Raw genomic sequence first — 17,951 nt, forward strand, 5'->3', positions numbered from 1 at the left:
AGATATGAGCGCGTGTGTACACATGACATGTGGGATGAACAGTTAGGAAGCCCATTATTTTTTTTTATTTTCAAAAAGGAGGTGAGTAGCGGGGTAGACTTAAACACTCAAGAGTTCCAGCGGACTATAAAAATGCCGATGGCAAAAGCGATAATTATTGTGATAATAGCAGTCAACCTATGCACCCGATTGATAGTCGCAAGATAATCACAAACCACCGTGTGTAACATATGGTTCAGGAGTTTATTGAAAGTGGCAAAAAGTTATAACCTCTTCCATGCGCAAAATTCCCCTTGAGTTCACCACTCTCCGGTTGGCCGCTGTCGCGGTGATAGAAACGGAAAAGGAATTTCTCTCTTTTTCTTCAAAAAAGGAAGAAAATACAACAACACAGGAGAGAGACCTCCGCTGTCACGGCAGCTGTAATGCTACAGACAGCACATCCTCCAAAAAAGAAAAAAAAGTCGATACAACTATTAACACTCATAGAAATAATCGTTTACAACGAACGAACACAACAAAAGAAGACGAATTAAAAAAACCTCTATGACGAAGCTGAATGATTTGACAACCATTTCCTAAAATGATCGGTCATTCACAAAATCTCAATGGATACCACCGTCATCATATTTTCACTTGACACAGCAGAGAGGGAAAAAAGCAAAAGAGAAAGAAAGAAAAAGCAGGGCCCAGCAACAGTAAAGAAAGACTAAAACGTAAACAACTACAGTCAAAACCGACCAGCACAAACACTCATGGTTCAGTTGGCCACTCCATTACTAATGAATCCACTGGGGTATGGGGTCCACCACGATACACAGACACTATCGGATGCAGTTTCTGCTTTGAAAGTCCTTCGATTCGCTTTTGAAGACTTTCCCAACGCGATTGGGAATCAACAAAGAACCCTAAAAAAAATGAAGTGTCCACTTGACCATATGGAACAGACCGTAAGTTACTCGATGTTGGCTTCACAACCCCCGTTTCGCCTGGCTCACTCGACAACAAAGCATCTTGTGTCTTGCAGTGAGGATCCAAATAAAGCAATAATTCCTGTGCTCCAGTACCGATGATATAATACCCACGGTTAGGGACACCGCCCACCATTCCAACACTCTCCGGTGCAAGCAACAGATGCTCCAGTGAAAGAAACATTTTTTGACTCATGTAACGGCTTGCACCACAACGTAAGGGCGCGAGTATAAGAACGTTTCGCGACTCCTTCAGATGGCAACTTACCTCTTCTGCAGGAACAGCACCAGCCACTGTAATGACAACACTAAGTGGACTCGAAAGAATTCCCCTTTCCGTTGCTCTTTTAACGCAACCACTAATAGCCTCACATCCCTGACTTGGTGCCCAGTAGACGGGTCGGAGCGACTCACCTTGCTTCAGTATGTGGCGCACCATGCAGTGTAATGAAAAAGGTGCTACTTGTTCATCATCCAAATCGGCGAAGTATTGTAACTTACAGTCTTGTGCGCTGTGTCTCCGCAGACTGCAAGCCAAAAGCATTTGCGTAGCGCGTGCCAGGCAACCCCATCCCTTGTCTGACGTAAGCGTAGAATAAGGAAGAGGATCGAAATACCTGCGGTAGGTGAAGAGGTAAAAGGAATTCTCAAGGTGCTCGTCCAACTGCTGAGGCTCCCTTTGGATCGTGCCAAGAACACAACACGGATACTCAATGTGTGCATCACAACCGACAACGGAGTGTACGAAATTTTTCAGACGCTCCATACGAATCTACGATATATATATATATATATATTTGTATATCCATGTATATTATATGTGCTTAGCGACACACTGCTTTGTTTCTTCGCTTCCTTATGGTGTTGTTTTCACTCTTCACTTTCCAACAATTAATGGTTATTAATGACGTCAGGTTGCGAAGTTGCGTCGCAGCCTCGCACAGCTCAGCAACGGAGTCTGGTGGCCGTCAGATGAACTCGTTTCGCCACTGCTATTCCCTTTTCCTATTGAAAAGGCGCTGTTCAGCGGGTGTAACCGCAATTCCCACCATAGAGAAGTAATAACAAATAACAATTAAAAGGGAGAGGGAAGAAATGCAGTGAAAGCCAACAAACATTTAAAAGATAAAAGAAAAGAGGAGAAGCAATAAACCACGGGTAATTCGTTCGCGCGCACGTCAGCGACAACACGATAAGGGCCCCCAACCTCGTACCCACACACAGAAAGAACGGAAAGCACAGATTTCGTTCACATGTAGCCGTACCCAAATCGACTAACTGTTTGGGTCGAACAAAAACTCCATTTGATGACTGTGCCGTGGAAAAAAGTGTCCCGTTAGGCGAGATCCCGTACGGTGCGTGTTAACGTATGATGTGTGCCAACGACGCGTGGGAACCCGCACGTCCCTCCCGAGGGCGCATGGGATGCACCATGCTTTGCCATCTTTTGAGTAGAACTTGTTGTGTCCGAGCCTGTATTTACATCGGTTGCACTTGAAACAACCGAAGTGAAAAAAGTACCCCTGCGGCGTAGGCACTGTTGCGTTACCAGCAGGTATCCACACGTAGCTATTGACATCTCCCGCGTCAATGGGTTTGTCACAGTTAAAACAGATTGCATCAGGTGGCACAACCATGGGGCGGTCCACATCTTCATTATAAGCGGGAAAGTGCGGCCGTGACTTACATTCATCATGAGGCATTGCTGTGAGGTGCCGCGCCTTCGACTGCGTCCACCAGCGGCGGCTGTGTTGCGTGCGAACTTTATGGGATTGCGTAGGTTTCCCATGCATTGCTCGGCACTGAACCAACGTTACAACAACACATGGGATACGTGACCGCAACATATATTGTTACTCGGCAGGTATGGGAAGAAAAACAAAAAGATTAAAAAAGGAAGGATGGAGGCGAATGGAACTCCACCTTTCCTTTTCCTTCCCTTGCTATTACTTCTTTTTGTTGATGTTGTCCGAAGCCCTACTGACTGTACCAAGCACAGTGTGCTTGTAGCACATATATGAGAGGAAAAGAAAAAAAAGTAGTTGATGAATGCAAGTTATCAATACATATACACATTAACACCAAAACAATTTGTGTCTTTACCTTTTTTTGTTAATTTCTTCCCTTGCTGCCTATTTGCCACGTTCTAATAAATTCTAACGATGCATTTCTGAGTTTCGCAGGAGAAAAACAATTGCTCATCCATTCAATCCTCTTCCCCTGTCGATACGGTTCCTCAAGTTGTCGGAAGCCGGAAAAAAAATAAAAACAAATGCAGCAGGAAGTGTGTACTCAAATCTATGTGAAAGACTCCACGCATTGAATGGGAATCCGCATGAGGACCACATCATGAACCGGGAACTTGTGGTAACGAAGCACCACCAATAATAATAAAAAGGATAGCGAAACCGAAAAAATAGGCATCATGATTCCTTTTCTTTCTTCTTCACACTTACACGACCAAACAAACACATTAGCTGTACTTAACAGGAACAGCATTTCATCAGTATTATCCACACGGCGACGGGCAACAAATACCAGTAATGGCGCCAAGAAAGGCGTGATGAAAGCATCCGCTTGCCTCGGCAAACATAAACTGCGATCCGAAATAGTCACGAAAGAAAGAAAAAAACAAACAGAAGAGGAAACTCAGCCATACGTGTGAGGTACGGCTCTTTATTGTTCCCCCTTTCTCCCATCTCCTTACCTTTTCCCTTAAAAAAAAAAAAAACAATAAATTAAGGTTTCTGCCCCTGCATTTTACCTTCAAAAAAAAACAATAAAAAGAATGGACAATATTAAAATAGATATGTGACAGAGCAACTCTTTCCTTATATTACATTTTCCCCGTATCAACGGACCGCACCGGCACCGCATCCCCGGGACGTCTAACCTTCACTGTGAATTCATTATCAATCCCACATCCCTTTTACTCTCAAAGCATCAAAACAGCTGCTACAGTCGCTATATTTTGAGCACCCGACATGCATGAAAGATGTCTCTCAGCATCCGACGGTTTCATCTCATCTTGTCTCCAAACGCCCGCCATGTGTATTTGCGCACACGGGGTGTTGGTAATCTATGGGAGCCTTCATGATTTAACATCGATGAGCATTAGGGCAAATCCACTCGTTACGCTCCCCTTTCCTGTATTCCCTCTTACAACTATTCATTTATTCCTTCATTCTGTACTGTGCCATCTGTCCGTGTATACGTCTATATATGGATGGTTAAACCTTAAGAAATTCCTGCGAGAGCAAAGGGCGATCCTCCGGGTAAATGCTACCATAAATATCTGGACCCAACTCCTCTACCAGTTCTATTATCTCAACATCATAAGGTGAATCCACATCATCCCAATAGCGATGCGTTAAGCGATCGGCATCGACATCCTGTATGTCAAAATGGGTGCTAGTGCCGCTGTTACTGTTCTTTCTGTCATTCCCACCGTTGCTCGTACTAAAATCCTGAGAACGGAAACCAATAGCGCCAAGAGGAACAGCAAATACTGAATTCCCTACTGCCCGCAGTGGCCTAAACACAGCTAACCGTCGTAACATCCAACACTAATAGTCCCCCCACCTCACACACACACACACACACAAACAAATAAACAAATATTTATTTATGTATGCAGGTAGAGAAAGGGAGCTGAAGCACGGCGGGAGAACGCCCGGAACTGCGAAGGCAACGGCAAATGATGGAAACAAAATACCGACAACAGGGAGTATAGAGAGTCCTCACTCCAAACCTTTACGTCACTATGTAGTTTATTTTGCTATGGTGGAAGTACTCGTTAGATGAGCGACTGCGAGGGAACGGGGGAAAGCTATTAAGCTTCCTCTTGGTGCAAGTGTTCTGGATGGCAAAAACCGAAGCAAAACGCTACAACTACGAATAAACAAGGAAAACAAAAAACAGTCAAAAAGGAAGAAACATCGCCTTTCGATGACACAGGTGTACAAATGCATAACCGCAGGGAGAGACGTTTCTATGAAACAGCTTGTGATGTATAGTGTAGTTTGCATGATCAAAGAACCGTAAGAAGGGGGACAAAGAGTCTATACATGAGTAAACAACGAATGAACAAGGGGTGAATGGGCCTTTCCATTCAACTTCAGGTTCAACATTTCGTAAAGTGCCGAATCATACCGTATTAATGTGCAGCGTTCATTAGGCGTGCCACTTCTTCCTTGCTCTGAGCTGATGAGTTACACGCTCCCTCAAGAAATTGTGTGGCCGCTGCCTCGAGACCAAGCGCTGAATTCGAGAGCTGGATGGAACGAAATCGGGCAGCTAAGGGGAAAACCATCCCTGATGAAAGGGTGTTGCTCAATACATTACCCGCGCCCATATGACAGGGTGCCTCTGCGGGCAGCTCCAGGGCAGCGATGTGTTCCTCATTTTGACGATAACGCGGCGCTAAGCGCTCCAGCACTTGGGCCAATGCATACGGTGTCATTTGAGGAAAGTACTTAATCAATGTAGGGTAGAGGCTACGTAACAATCCATTCACGGTCAAGCACGCCACAGACCCGTTTGTGGTGGGCCACCACACAGCGTTGTCAGTGAATACGGCGCAAAACACTTCTTCTTTTTCCTGCTCCTCATACGGGGGCTTTTGCTGTTGTTGCTGCTGTTGTTGTTGACGCTGCAGCTGCTGTTGTTTTGTCAACCCCTGATACAAACCAGATGTTTGGCTCGTTGGCCTCAACTCGTATGTAACGACCTGCTGCAACGGTGGCAAGTCGTCTATCTTGGCGACAACACGGTTGTAGTGCACATCCCATAGGTAAGTGGCGTCTTCACAAATAAGCAACAAGAGTGGGAGGTCACCTAGTGGAACTGTTACACGCAAACCATCGACCTCATGTATGGAATTAGCGGTCGCACAATTCATTAAATTTGCTAAATGCGGTCCTCTCACATGTGCCAACGTAGTGCAGCCTTTTGTCTTGAGCGCTACTGTGACTGATGGCACGTGACCATGACCACCATCAGAAATATAGGGTGTCACTCCTAGCTCGCACGGGCTTTGACAATACGATGGTGACCCGATGTTGCACACAGAGGCAATGCCTCTGGCATCCATGAAATACACACAACTGTTCTCACACACCACAGCAACCAGAGATCTGTCCCCAGCGGCCACTTCTGCAGCGACAATGACACTAGGAAGTAGGTTTTTGTGGCTGCTGGGAAGTGAAAGATGATCCCCCAGGATGTTTACAGTGCTCGAAGCGCGCGACCGGCCTCTCCTAGTATGTCTCTCTGACGTTCGCGGTGTTCCTTTGGACTTGGAAGCAGAAGCAGCAAGCCTTTCAACATTGCTTTCTGTCCCTATAGCATCAACAGCTGCCAACACGGCCGGTTTCCCCTCTGTACCACTCCTAGAGGGACGCAGAGGACAGCGGGAGAAAGCAGTACTACCTACCCACAGCAGTAACCCCAGTATGCAGTGCCTGCTGAACGATGAGTCCCCGGACGCCGGTGGCATGGCAAAACTCCCGGTGGTTGAATTCCTTAGGTTGTTCGCTGATGCGCAGTTACTAAAGGTTCCTAGTGACTGAGTTTTAACCCCAAACGAAACTCCCTGTCGTGACAGATCAGGGATGTAGAAAATGCGAACACCCCCGCCGCCAAAGGCTCCCTCGGCGTACGCAACACGTGCTGAGGCGCCCAAAACGACACGAGACACTTCCTCCGAATCAGTATCCCGTGGGATCTTTAATGGTGGAACCGATATAATCGTCACTCGCGAATCGTTATTGTAGCACACTGAAATGTGTGCAGCGTTATGTGATAGTTTCAGAGAGCTAACAGTTTCTAGCATGGGAAAGCTTTCACATGCAATTTCCACCACCTGCTGTTGGTACCTCCGCCGACGCGAAATGGAGTAGCACTCGCCCCTCTTCAGGGTCACTAGTAGTACAAAAACACTTCTACGGTAGCCCACGGCCACGGCCCACTCCATGTTTGAAACGATTACGGCGTCAAGCGCCACCACGGGCCCACCGCCAGGATCTAAAGCTACAACTTCTGTCGATTCGAATTGTCCGCGCTCTACAGAGCTGGAATTGGGGTCCCCTTCAACACACGTTAAGTAACCACCGGCAAGCGTCACGTGGCCATCGATGTAGCCGAAAACCAGCGCACCGCTGTTAGCAAAGACGGCACTAATCTTGGTTGACACTCCCGCAGGGCTGTTGGGTGGGGACGGATATTCGACAGGTACAATCAGCTTCGGTAATGCGAAAGTACTCAAAACTTCCACTGGAACCTGAATTTGAGGTGGAGCTTCGTTGGCGAGTCGGATATCACATGTTTTGGTAATCTCGCGTATATGGCGTTGGGGTGCTGTTGCGTAGTCCAACGCGTCGTTAACGCAACGCATCACAATCTTCGTGAAGAAGCGCAAAGGTTGTACCGTATCATCGTAAAGGTACTGCATGTTATTAGCTAGAAATGTGATAATACAATATTTTGCGTCTTCGTTTTCGGGTTATACGACTCGCAGTATGCAAAGAAGAGAGAAAGAGATATATGTATATTTGCTGCACAGCCAAGCACCAACAACGACATGGAAGAAAGGGTAATATCTGTCCTTAGGGCACTTGCCAATGAAGATACAACAAATTATATTAAATACGTAGTAACGCGTGCAGATAGCAACATGATTATCTTTCGTGCTTCGCCACCCACCCCTTCCAAAGGATGGGAAAAATAGTTTATTCATTCTCAAGAAAAGGGGCTGATGATGAACCACATGGATGAAAGGAGAAAATACTTTAAAATGCCCTTTTCTTGTGAATTTAAACTACCATTTCCCCCTACTATTATCTTCCTCCCCTGGTGATTTCAAACAGCAGATAATTTATTTATTTTTTTTAAGCACACGGAACCGTAGGCGGTGTTACAACCTCCCGATTTTTTACTTCGCTGCCTTTTCCATGCTGGTGACGCTGGCACCCTTTAGCTCACCAATCACTATCACTGCTATCAAATGTGGGCAATTTTCGCTGGGGTACCTTCTTTGCAGGAGGCCCCTGAGCCGGCGGCTTCGCTTCCCCCCGGCGGATTTCGGCACTGTTCCCTTCACGCGACGAACCCGAAGACTCATTTCCAGCAGCACTACCCCCACTAATAACAGGGGGGTTGATGACCTCAGCGGATCTCTGTAGGCTTTCATCGGTAATTGGTGGGGGTCCATCCGAGTCGCTATCTTCTTGCAGTGCTTCAGCGGCAATCGGCGGGGGTCCATCAAGTTCCGGTGATTCGTTAGGATTGTCAGCAACAACTGGCGGAGGCCCATCAAAATCATCGTTGTCAAACGGCGGAGGCCCATCAAGTTCCGGTGATTCGTTAGGATTGTCAGCAACAACCGGCGGAGGCCCATCAAAATCATCGTTATCAATCGGTGGGGGTCCATCAAGATCATCGTTATCAATCGGCGGGGGTCCATCAAGTTCCGGTGGACTGTGTGAAGCTTCCAACGGGGCAGGACGAGGCACACAACCACCTGTAGAAGAACTATGAGGTTCATCAAATTCAACTGGTGGTGGACCCTCGTCATCGGCGGATAATTGGGGGTCACCGGCTCCGGCACCCAACGTAGTAACAGCAGGTGGGGAGGAAATCACTTCGCCGTCATTCGGTGCGTCTTTTGGCAGTCCATCTGTTGGTACCTCCTCTCCCTCTTGAACGCCGTCTGTATCCGGAGCAGGTCGGAGTGATGGTATGTATTCAGCAAACATGTCAATTACAATTTGAAGAGTGGTTTCCTCCTCTGATACAATGCAGGCACGCATTTCACCCTCTCCCAACACGAGTGAGCGCTGTTCTGCCGCTATGGCAGCGATCCGTGTCACCAAACTCTTTTCATTTTCATAATCAAATAATAGCCCACTAAGTTCTGCACATTCCTCGGAGTCAATGGCATTGCGCACGCCACTCTCCGTTGCAATTAAGTCATTTTGATCAGCGATGTGAACACTAGTTGTCGCATCCATAACGATAGAATGGAATTCGGCCTCTTCCTTCAGCAAAAGCACAGCGTACCCCCTGGCGCATTCACGGCGCAGCAATTGTCTTTCCTCCAACTCTGCAGACCATCTCGCTTCAAGGGCACTCAAATCTTCAGCGAACTTTTCTAGCAACGTAGAAGCCAGGCGTTCTGCTTCGACGAAAAGCTGCTGCCGCTGCTCTGCCTCGCCCTTAAACATCAATGTAACTCTGTTGAAAAAGTCCTCCATTTGCATAACGATATCAAAACGGCCTTGCCTCTCTCGTGTGTTGAACTCACAAAGAGCTTCACCATCTCGCTCAATCATCAAAGCATACACAGCTTTAGCAGTCGACTCATAGCCCGTCTGTAGTGGCAACAGCCATCCGTTATATAACTCTTCCAAACTCTTTTTGTAGAGCATCAGCGTCGCTTCCTCGATCCACTGGAAGCGCCGCCGAGTTGCCGAAGCCAGTTCTGCAAGGTATTCCCGCTCCTGAAAGCTAAAATTAAGCGGTCTCCTCTTTCTTAGGTCTTCCAAAAGCGCCAACAAGTCGCTGACCTTAACCGGCCGCCGCAGTCGGTGGGCGAGAGCAGCAAAAGCAGCCATGATTTTGTCCCGACCACCTTGCAGCCTACCACGTGCGTTGCTAACCAACATTTCTAGTCGCCCGCGCCTGAAGTTCTCCTCGTGTAGCTGAGCGTTGAGACGTGCCGCCCTCGCGCCAGTGGTGCGCACCGTCATTATACCGTCCTCAGCAGCCTGTCGAAGGTCCGCGCGACAGATATTGAGCTCCGCAAGAAGACGCTGTGCCTCCAGCGCGAGCTCCTGCTGCCTGTGCTCTGCTGCACTCCCTCGACTTTCCGCCTTTCCAATAGAGCGACCCTCTGCTTGACCGCGCCTGAAATTTTCCTCTGACGTGCGGGCACGATCCGCCATAAACTTCGCCTCACGCGTTTGCAACTCCGTGATGAATTCTGTGCGCAACTGTTGCACCTCCATTGCGCGTCGTTGCCGCTCATCCTCAACAACCTGCGCATGCTGCGTCCGCTGCATGTCCGCCGCGCGCCGAACATCTTCAAGTTGGCCATTCTTCACGTGAAGTTCAGTTTTTGCCCTTGACAGCTGCTCTTGAAGTGTGGCTATAGTGGCCTCCAATGCCTTACGACGGGACCTTTCCTCTGACAGCGCATCTTGCAGATTATTAAGGGCACTAGCGGCTCTGTTTGTTTCTTCCGTGTTTAAGGAAGAAGTGCTACGCAAGTCTCGCAACTCTGTTTCGGATACCTGGAGAAGTTGCTTCACCGTCTGCAGATGTCGTTGAGCATCGTCCCGCTCCATTGCCGCCTGGTTAATTTGCTGCTGTACCTGCATGATAGCTCGCTCTCCCTCCAGTCTCACATCAGAAGCTGTTCGGGTGCACTTGTTCTTCTCGTCCAGCAGCTCCTGGGAGGCGAGGACCGCGCCGTCTACGCGCCGCTGCATTTCTTGATTACGGCGATCCAGCTCCCGTATTAATCCATCCCTTTGAGAGATAGAGTCGGCAACTCGGTCACTTTCCATGACGAGTTGCTGAACCGCTTCCAAAAGCGCTGCGTTTGTCAGCCTTGATGGCTTTGGTCTATTGATGGCGCGCCGCCATTCGGCTGCTGTGGCCTCACTGATACTGCGGACGGTACGAGAATTTTCCACCGCCCCGTTAAGAAGCAGACCCAATCTCTGAAGGATTTCCATGTGTCCCTCTGGTACGCCAGCACCGGGCTCCACTGCAGAACTGCGTTGGGCAGATAATGCTCCCGGGGCCTCAACAACCCCCGCCCCACTGAAAGGCACGACAGCTGCCACGACATTACCACCCGAGCTACCTTCACTAGTTGGGACGATCAGAGCTCCGCTTCCTTCTTCGGCAACCGCTAAATCATCACCAACAGTCATCACCGTAGGTACACCGTCACTTTCCATGTTGAAAGTTTCGTCCTGAAGTATGTTTATCAACTGCACGACGAAAGCGGCACCATCGGCACCATACATGTTTCGGCGCCCATGCGGCAAGGCGGCAGCAGGCACCACAATGACGCGAGTGGAGCCCTCTCCCATACCGATCACTCCGCTTTCGAAGCCGTAGGCATCTGGAAAGTCACCCTGTAGGAGCGCTGCCGTGGACGCAACGGGTCTGAAGCAATACAACTCCTCCCCATTTGACTCCAGTAAGTCGCCCAGAAGTGGGAGCTCTGCACCACGAACAGCATAAGCCGTATAATGAACACGCGCACGGTTATGCTGTTGGAGTCGAATGTCGACGCCGACAGGCATGAAGTCACTGGTATGTGCGGAATGTGTGGGTCGCCCTGCCAGCGCGTAGGTGGCTATTCCCAGAGCCGCGAGGAATGCCTTCTGTTTCTCTCCACTGAGAAACGCACACTTCCAATATTTTCCGGCCCCATCGCGAAAACTTGCGTACATGCCGGTGTTCAACTGGAATTGTACGCTTTGCTCCAAACTTGAAGATATTGATGCCACACACAACGTTTCACGGCGGTCGTTGTAACACACAATACTGTACCTTGGCCGCCCTGCCGAGGTTGCTGCTGCAACAATGGCACACGCACAATTGCCACGTTCTATAGCCGTTCCATCAACCACTTCAAATAGAGAAATCGGTGCGGCAATCAGTACCTTCTGCTGCATCACATTCAGCAGCAAAGGTTTTTTGTGGGTAACGTAAAGCAAGAAAATGAAAAAGTTACTAAGTTGTATGTATATATATTTATTTATAACTGAATGGACGTTTCCGTTAGAGGATAGACCTTCCTTCTCTCTTTATCCTTCCTTGAGGAAAGGCAACAACTACTTTGCACAAAAGAAGAAAGTGTTTATGCGACGCCGTAGGCGCTAAGTTAGAGGCGCATACTGACTACTCAAGCAAGAATCGTATGACCGCTTAATTAAGACCGGGCGTGCACAGCGAGAAGGAATCGCAACCTTCTTCGTTGTTTTTATTTATTACTATGATCACCTCACTCATTCAACGCTTGCCCGTCACCACCCCTATTCCGCGCCACTACCATTAACACACAAAACAATCCCAATGTCATTTCCATAACGGCAATATGGAAGCAAAAATGAGAGAAAATTGGAACATAAGGAAGAGTTAAAAAACAAGAGATAAGTGACATCAAAGGAAAGAAGGAGGAAAAAAAGGAGTAAACTTCCACACCTTTTTTTCACACTTCACTTACCATATCCTCAACCTTTCCCCCTCTTCACTTGCAAAGCATACAGATGTTGTATTTGTTATTATTTTTTTAAATATATATCCTTTTAAACGCCGTCTCGCATCGTTATCAATCCGCACATATTCGGCAAGCACACATTCCCCATGGGCATATCAACAAAAGGACTCTTTAAAAAAACAAAAAAAATATGTGCAATGAGACAAGTATATGAGATGTTAGAATCAATGTCCATTATTATATTGTAAAGGCCAAGTGTGGAGGATGGAGGACTTTTTAAAAAAAAAAAGAAAATTGAAAAGCGGCCTCTCCTCCAAAACGAAACAAAGGGAATAATTTCTGTGAACGACCGAACTCGACGCGAACACCCACTTCAACAAACTCATCCCTCCATGCTCAACTCACACGTCAAGGCGCACATAAATTTTCAACATATTGCAAACAGCAGCAAAACAGAAAACTTCCTTGTCTTCCATCCTCAGCCCAAGTGAGTTGCGCTTGTGCGTCTGCGCGGCCGATAAAAGGTGCGAACGGTGATGCACGACAGCACCGACGAAAAAAGGGATAATGTCAACGAACCAACCACCATAACTCTCACTAACGAATCATCCTCACAATTCTGTCCCAAGTGAAGCTGAAGAGACAACTTGGACTTGAGCACCTCTATCTGCTTCATGACGTCCTGTAATTTGTCACGGTTTTCGTTATTACTCCGCTTGAAGTCCTTCACTTGCATCCCTAACCACTGCAACGTGATCTCCCTTTGTGCGGCTTTCAACTCCATATCCTTGTGGCGCGAATTCAAGTCTACTACCTCCTGCTGAAGCGTTTTTATCTGTTTACTCATTTGGGCAAGCATGAGTAATACCGAACTGCTGGTGTGTGGTTTGGAAAGAGCGGTAATTTTGTTTGATAGCGCGACACGAGATACGCAGAAACTGAGTAGGTGGATCACATATAGATTCCGTTCGTGTGGAAGACATGTTCGGGACGCATTTTCTGGTGGAAGAACGGTGGAACAGTAACGCTGGGCAATGGTATCTAAATACATGCTATTGAAGGTGGTGCCATTACACTTCTTGGTTTTACTTCCATCATCCTTACAGCCATTTAAGTCCACACAGAGATTGCCTTCATAATTTGAGTGCTTGAGTAGACCACCTCCTGGGGAGCGACTGTTGGTCTCGTGATGATCCTCAACAGTACTAATAACAGCAGCAGTTACGCCAGCACCACTGGTACCGTAATCTATGCCAATGGCAGTGTGTTTGTCATCCTGAGGAGGGGACACAATTATTAGTGGCTCAGTTAACGGAGTGGGTGGAATAGAATGTTCCTGTTCCTGCTCGTGTTGTTGTTGTTCCTCTACGCTAACAGTGTAATCCTCCGTAAGAGTTTCAAGTACATCCACACCGAATACCTTGAAGGTGGTGAGCGCGCACCATGAATGTTCTCCGTATGAAGTTGCCCATAAGAAGCGCAGGAACCGCACAGGTTGCTGATTTGCCACATCGAAATGTTGAGTGCCCCGCCACGGATCCGCTTTGAAGTGTCCCAGCACTCGCCATTCATTAGTTGGGTACCTGCTACTTCCAAGCACAGTAAAATTTTTTACCCTAGAGCTGAAATGCTCTTGGCTCACAAGTGTCATGATGCGAACCTCGATACCACGTATAAGTTGCACGGTGAAGTATTTCCGCTGTGTATTGCAGGGACACAGCATATACTTCTCATTATCTTCATTGAGAACTGAAGATGCATCAAGGCATTCTGGACTAAAATCAGTCAACGTAGCACCCAAGTATGCCGATGCATAATTTGTTGTGAATCCTTTGCTCCGTTCGTGTGGCTTCTCATCACGCCACCCGGGTTCCGACGGTCTGAAAAAAGTCGATGCATACGCGGCAGCAACCACAACAACAAAAGCCGCCGCAGGTAAGTAGTACCGTTTCATGATAAATAAATGTGTCTACACGTATGTTTATTATATATCTCGCTTTAACAAAAAGAAAAAAAAGAAAATGTGTTATCCTACGGTATCCCTTGCGGCCTATCCAATGTGCCCCCTTCTGCTATTGAGGGAATAAAAACACATCAAAAGCAAAGGGGAGAAAAAAAAAAGGTCGAAAAGGAGGGAAACCAGATTGCCGTAAAGAAACCATGAGCGGAAGGTGATGACCTCCACACTCCACTCCGTATGCAACAGCGGTACCAAACATTTTCACCAGAGGGACAAACTTGCGTTGTTACGCACTCAACTATGCGAATGAGTTAAAGAACTTACTCAAACCGAGACCACAGAAACATGATCTGCAAGGTGGAAGATATCGCCTTTTTTTTTTCTCCCATATCCCCACAACTTCTCTTTAATACTTTTTTTTTTAATAACGGTCGCACAACTAAAACACTGCTTGGTCCTGTGTGTTGAAGTTACAGCAAAACGTTACTACAATGCAAAAAAAAAAATGCTACGAAGAACCTCCAAAGAGTTCCTCAAATTCCCTGTCAATCTCCATTCCAACATCACGGGTATCACCGGCAGCTGTGGCTGATAAATCCACAGTCGCCGTATCTGTTGGTACTGCAGTTGTAGTCAACAAAAATGTTTCGGACCCACCACCAGTTATCAAGGGAGAAGAGTTCGTCGTCTCCCCCAAATTTTCGACCTTCGGCTCCTGCTTGTAAGAGGGTCCCTTGTAAGCCGCAACACTCGTGATAAGATCAAATTCATCGTCGCTGCCGGTATCATCACCTCCTAAAGAGAAAGCGTTCTGGCGAGGAGCGGAGTCTTTGAACTCCTTGACTGATTCAGCTTTTGCAGATGTCAAATATGCGGGTTGCGACTGGCAGCTCTTCACCAACTGCGCTGGTAACGACGCCGCCGTACCGGATTCTCCAAAAGTTGCCGTCGTATTTATGGTTTCGACACCACCTCTTGGCTTCAGTCGCTCACTAACACGTTTGAACAACCCCATTCCCCATGTTTTAACAGCTTCAACCTGTTCCTTCGCTTTGTTGCTAATTTCCTCAGCCTTTCGCCGCGCCTCAGTTCCATCAAAGTCCACACGAGGCACGAGTTTCGCGAGAACATTGTTTCGAAATGTGCCCGAGCCACTCAACAACACGGTGGTTTCACCGTTAGCAGTTGTCTTCACCATCGTGATTTCATTAGTTTTCATCAATGAAATGACAGTGCGAAAGCGGCCGCTACTCACATATGGGAACCCGCCATGAACCAAACGGAGCGTTACTACATTCAATAAATTGATCTCCTCTGTTATTTGCCGCCCAGTGCCAAACACACAGAGGTGCCCTCCGCGTGTCGTCGAGAGTGTTAACACCAGTTTGTTGATCTTTTCCGTATCGAAGCCAATATCGTCTCCTGCATGAACTGCAGTGGGCAATCGGGCGGCATCGAAACTAACGCGAGCCCGGCAATCCACAATGGTGTAGTTTATGGGCGGGCATTCAGAAGGTTCAGATGTTGTAGTCGTAAATGATTCTAGATAGTCACCGCGCTCTAATGGAAGGGCCGCAAATGACGAGTAATACTCTGCAAGTGCTTGCGGTGTCTTTTGGATGCTACTTGGCTGCCCTCTACCAAAATTACCAGGGTACAGCAGTGTTCTAATCACGTGCCGTGTGACACGCGGTGTATTTCGCCGCACAACATCTGCATTTTGCACCAACGCACCTCCAGAAGAAAGTGGTACAAGAGCCGCCGACACACAACCATGAGGCTGAAAACTGACGTTGTTATCACCAGACACGGGCAGTTGAAAGATAATTGACTCCATTGCCATCTCCAGTTCCTTCTTCGTGTTCAGATTCAGGAAGCGTTTACGGCAGGAAATTAGATATGCCAGTATAAAATACACTGTGTATGTAGCATCACCTGTTACTAACAGCCAATCCCACACCTGCACAGCCGATTCAGAATTACCGCCCATCACAAAGAGACGCCGCGCCCAACGGAAAATATAAGCACCGATATCAATCAGATGCTGCCCAAGATGAAGAGACAACTGGGGATCGTGGTACTGAAGTAGAAGACGGAATAATGCTATAAGTGCGTCACCATACAGGGAGGAAGATTCAGGTGCCACAAACTCTTTACAAAACGCTTCTAACAGAAAGAAAAACATGCTCAGCGTCTCCGACTCAGAGGGCAAATCTGCAGCGGCAACAACAGAAGCTAATGCTGTGGCAATGGGTGCAATTCGCTGATCAAACGCACACTTTGTTTCATTCGTGAAATGGTACATGAAACCCTGCAACTCGGCATCTTCCCACCTCTTGTTTTTGCTTCCCAACGTTTCCTTCAACTGCACAAGAGTGGAGTGTTGAATATTATCCGCAGCAGACGCGTACTTGGCAAACGATATTGTCCCATATTTCCTCTGCTTGTGTAATAGAAGCCCACAATACAAATTGTAACGCCGTCGTGCAGACAAAACATTTGACATTTGTTGGACTCGCATGCACGCCTCCCGGAGTGACTCCGTTGTCACATATTGCGACTCACATCCTACCTTGTCCAGCAGTTCAAAAAGTTTCTCAGTTGCTCCACTCATCGCAAACTACAACAAGAAATAAATTATTATTATTATTTTTTTTCCCCCACCCTTCCTTTCTCACCCAAAGAAATACAAAAGAAAAAAAGGGAATAAATTTGATTAAAAAACAAAACAGGAGAGAGAGAGAGAGGGAGGGGGAAAAAAGAAGGTTTGTCTCCCGCGTATGTCCAATAGATTAGAGAAGTAGTTGATGAAAGGAATAAAAAGAATATGCCTTTTTTACTTCCACGTACTTCCTATCGATTTCCTTCCCTTAAAAGTTGAAACATGTCCGGACGATGTATGACTCACATTCCTCATTCGCGTTAAATGCAAAATAAAAAGAAAAACGGGGTAGTAACTCAATTACAGAGGACAGTCAATGCCTTGCCTACCACACTACACCAAAAAAAAAAAGAAAAAAGCGAAAATCTGTCAGGAAAATAAAAAAAACGAATTGGTCTTGTAATTTATGTGCAGTAACAGACCCGTTCACGCACATACATACATATACAAAAAAAAAGGAAATGAAAAAACTTTTTAAGTCGAGTAAGACTTAGCTACGACACCCTTTTTTTTTCTATGTAAATATTAAAGAGGAAAATATATAATAATTTATTGGTAGGGTTCCACAATTCCTTTCGCAGCCTCCGGCAGAAAAAAAGAAAAGGAAAGAACGAGACCATAAAAATAGGAAAGAAAACAATATTAATTCACCAAACTAGTGAAAAAGAAAGAAGGTACGAGGAAGGTAGGCTGTAGATACAATCTTTGTGGGGCACTTTTTCAACCAATCAATCAACCACTGGCGGAAGCAAAAAAAAAACAAAAAGGAGTTGTGCATATACGTGTATTGGTACTTCTTGTGTTCGTGTTGTTTTGTTTTTTTTTTTTTTGCGACACCGGTTGGATGAGGCGCACATAATCACGCTGTCACACTCCACAACTTCGCGCAGAATTAATGAAGAAAGTTATGGAGGTACGCTTCTTCTCCCCTCTTCCCTTCTCAGTACACACACGCAGAGAAACGCACAGCGCGTGTTTCATGAGACTTTGGATAAAATAATACAGAAGGTAAAAGAAAAGAAAGAAAACAGTAAGGAGCCACTACCATCCGACATCAAATTCAACATATTCGAAAACACGGCAACGACTCAAAGCGTTAAAAAGATATATATATATATATAT

At 46.8% G+C, this 17,951-nt stretch overlaps 7 protein-coding genes across 7 annotated transcripts; all 7 read right to left on the reverse strand.

Annotated features, from left to right (window-relative positions):
- Window positions 1-753: 753 nt before the first annotated feature.
- TEOVI_000543700 (AUT2/APG4/ATG4 cysteine peptidase, putative) lies at window positions 754-1,737 on the reverse strand (the record flags this gene model as incomplete). The annotated part of the gene is made up of 1 exon (XM_067227535.1): window positions 754-1,737. One exon carries the CDS (start codon window positions 1,735-1,737, stop codon window positions 754-756), a length of 984 nt encoding a protein of 327 aa, XP_067083636.1.
- A 508-nt stretch (window positions 1,738-2,245) lies between these two features.
- Window positions 2,246-2,818, reverse strand: TEOVI_000543800 (LIM domain containing protein, putative; the record flags this gene model as incomplete). Its single annotated transcript, XM_067227536.1, has 1 exon — window positions 2,246-2,818. The coding sequence occupies one exon, from the start codon at window positions 2,816-2,818 to the stop codon at window positions 2,246-2,248; it is 573 nt and encodes a 190-aa protein (XP_067083637.1).
- Window positions 2,819-4,201: 1,383 nt separating this feature from the next.
- Window positions 4,202-4,531, reverse strand: TEOVI_000543900 (uncharacterized protein; the record flags this gene model as incomplete). The annotated part of the gene is made up of 1 exon (XM_067227537.1): window positions 4,202-4,531. One exon carries the CDS (start codon window positions 4,529-4,531, stop codon window positions 4,202-4,204), a length of 330 nt encoding a protein of 109 aa, XP_067083638.1.
- Window positions 4,532-5,127: 596 nt separating this feature from the next.
- TEOVI_000544000 (uncharacterized protein) lies at window positions 5,128-7,422 on the reverse strand (the record flags this gene model as incomplete). Its single annotated transcript, XM_067227538.1, has 1 exon — window positions 5,128-7,422. The coding sequence occupies one exon, from the start codon at window positions 7,420-7,422 to the stop codon at window positions 5,128-5,130; it is 2,295 nt and encodes a 764-aa protein (XP_067083639.1).
- Window positions 7,423-7,948: 526 nt separating this feature from the next.
- On the reverse strand, window positions 7,949-11,662 carry TEOVI_000544100 (uncharacterized protein; the record flags this gene model as incomplete). Its single annotated transcript, XM_067227539.1, has 1 exon — window positions 7,949-11,662. One exon carries the CDS (start codon window positions 11,660-11,662, stop codon window positions 7,949-7,951), a length of 3,714 nt encoding a protein of 1,237 aa, XP_067083640.1.
- Window positions 11,663-12,685: 1,023 nt separating this feature from the next.
- On the reverse strand, window positions 12,686-14,161 carry TEOVI_000544200 (Sad1 / UNC-like C-terminal, putative; the record flags this gene model as incomplete). The annotated part of the gene is made up of 1 exon (XM_067227540.1): window positions 12,686-14,161. One exon carries the CDS (start codon window positions 14,159-14,161, stop codon window positions 12,686-12,688), a length of 1,476 nt encoding a protein of 491 aa, XP_067083641.1.
- A 514-nt stretch (window positions 14,162-14,675) lies between these two features.
- Window positions 14,676-16,781, reverse strand: TEOVI_000544300 (Rab-GTPase-TBC domain containing protein, putative; the record flags this gene model as incomplete). The annotated part of the gene is made up of 1 exon (XM_067227541.1): window positions 14,676-16,781. One exon carries the CDS (start codon window positions 16,779-16,781, stop codon window positions 14,676-14,678), a length of 2,106 nt encoding a protein of 701 aa, XP_067083642.1.
- Window positions 16,782-17,951: the final 1,170 nt, after the last annotated feature.

Source organism: Trypanosoma equiperdum (assembly GCF_001457755.1).
Source record: "Trypanosoma equiperdum strain OVI genome assembly, contig: ctg_995, whole genome shotgun sequence".
NCBI lineage: Eukaryota > Euglenozoa > Kinetoplastea > Trypanosomatida > Trypanosomatidae > Trypanosoma > Trypanosoma equiperdum.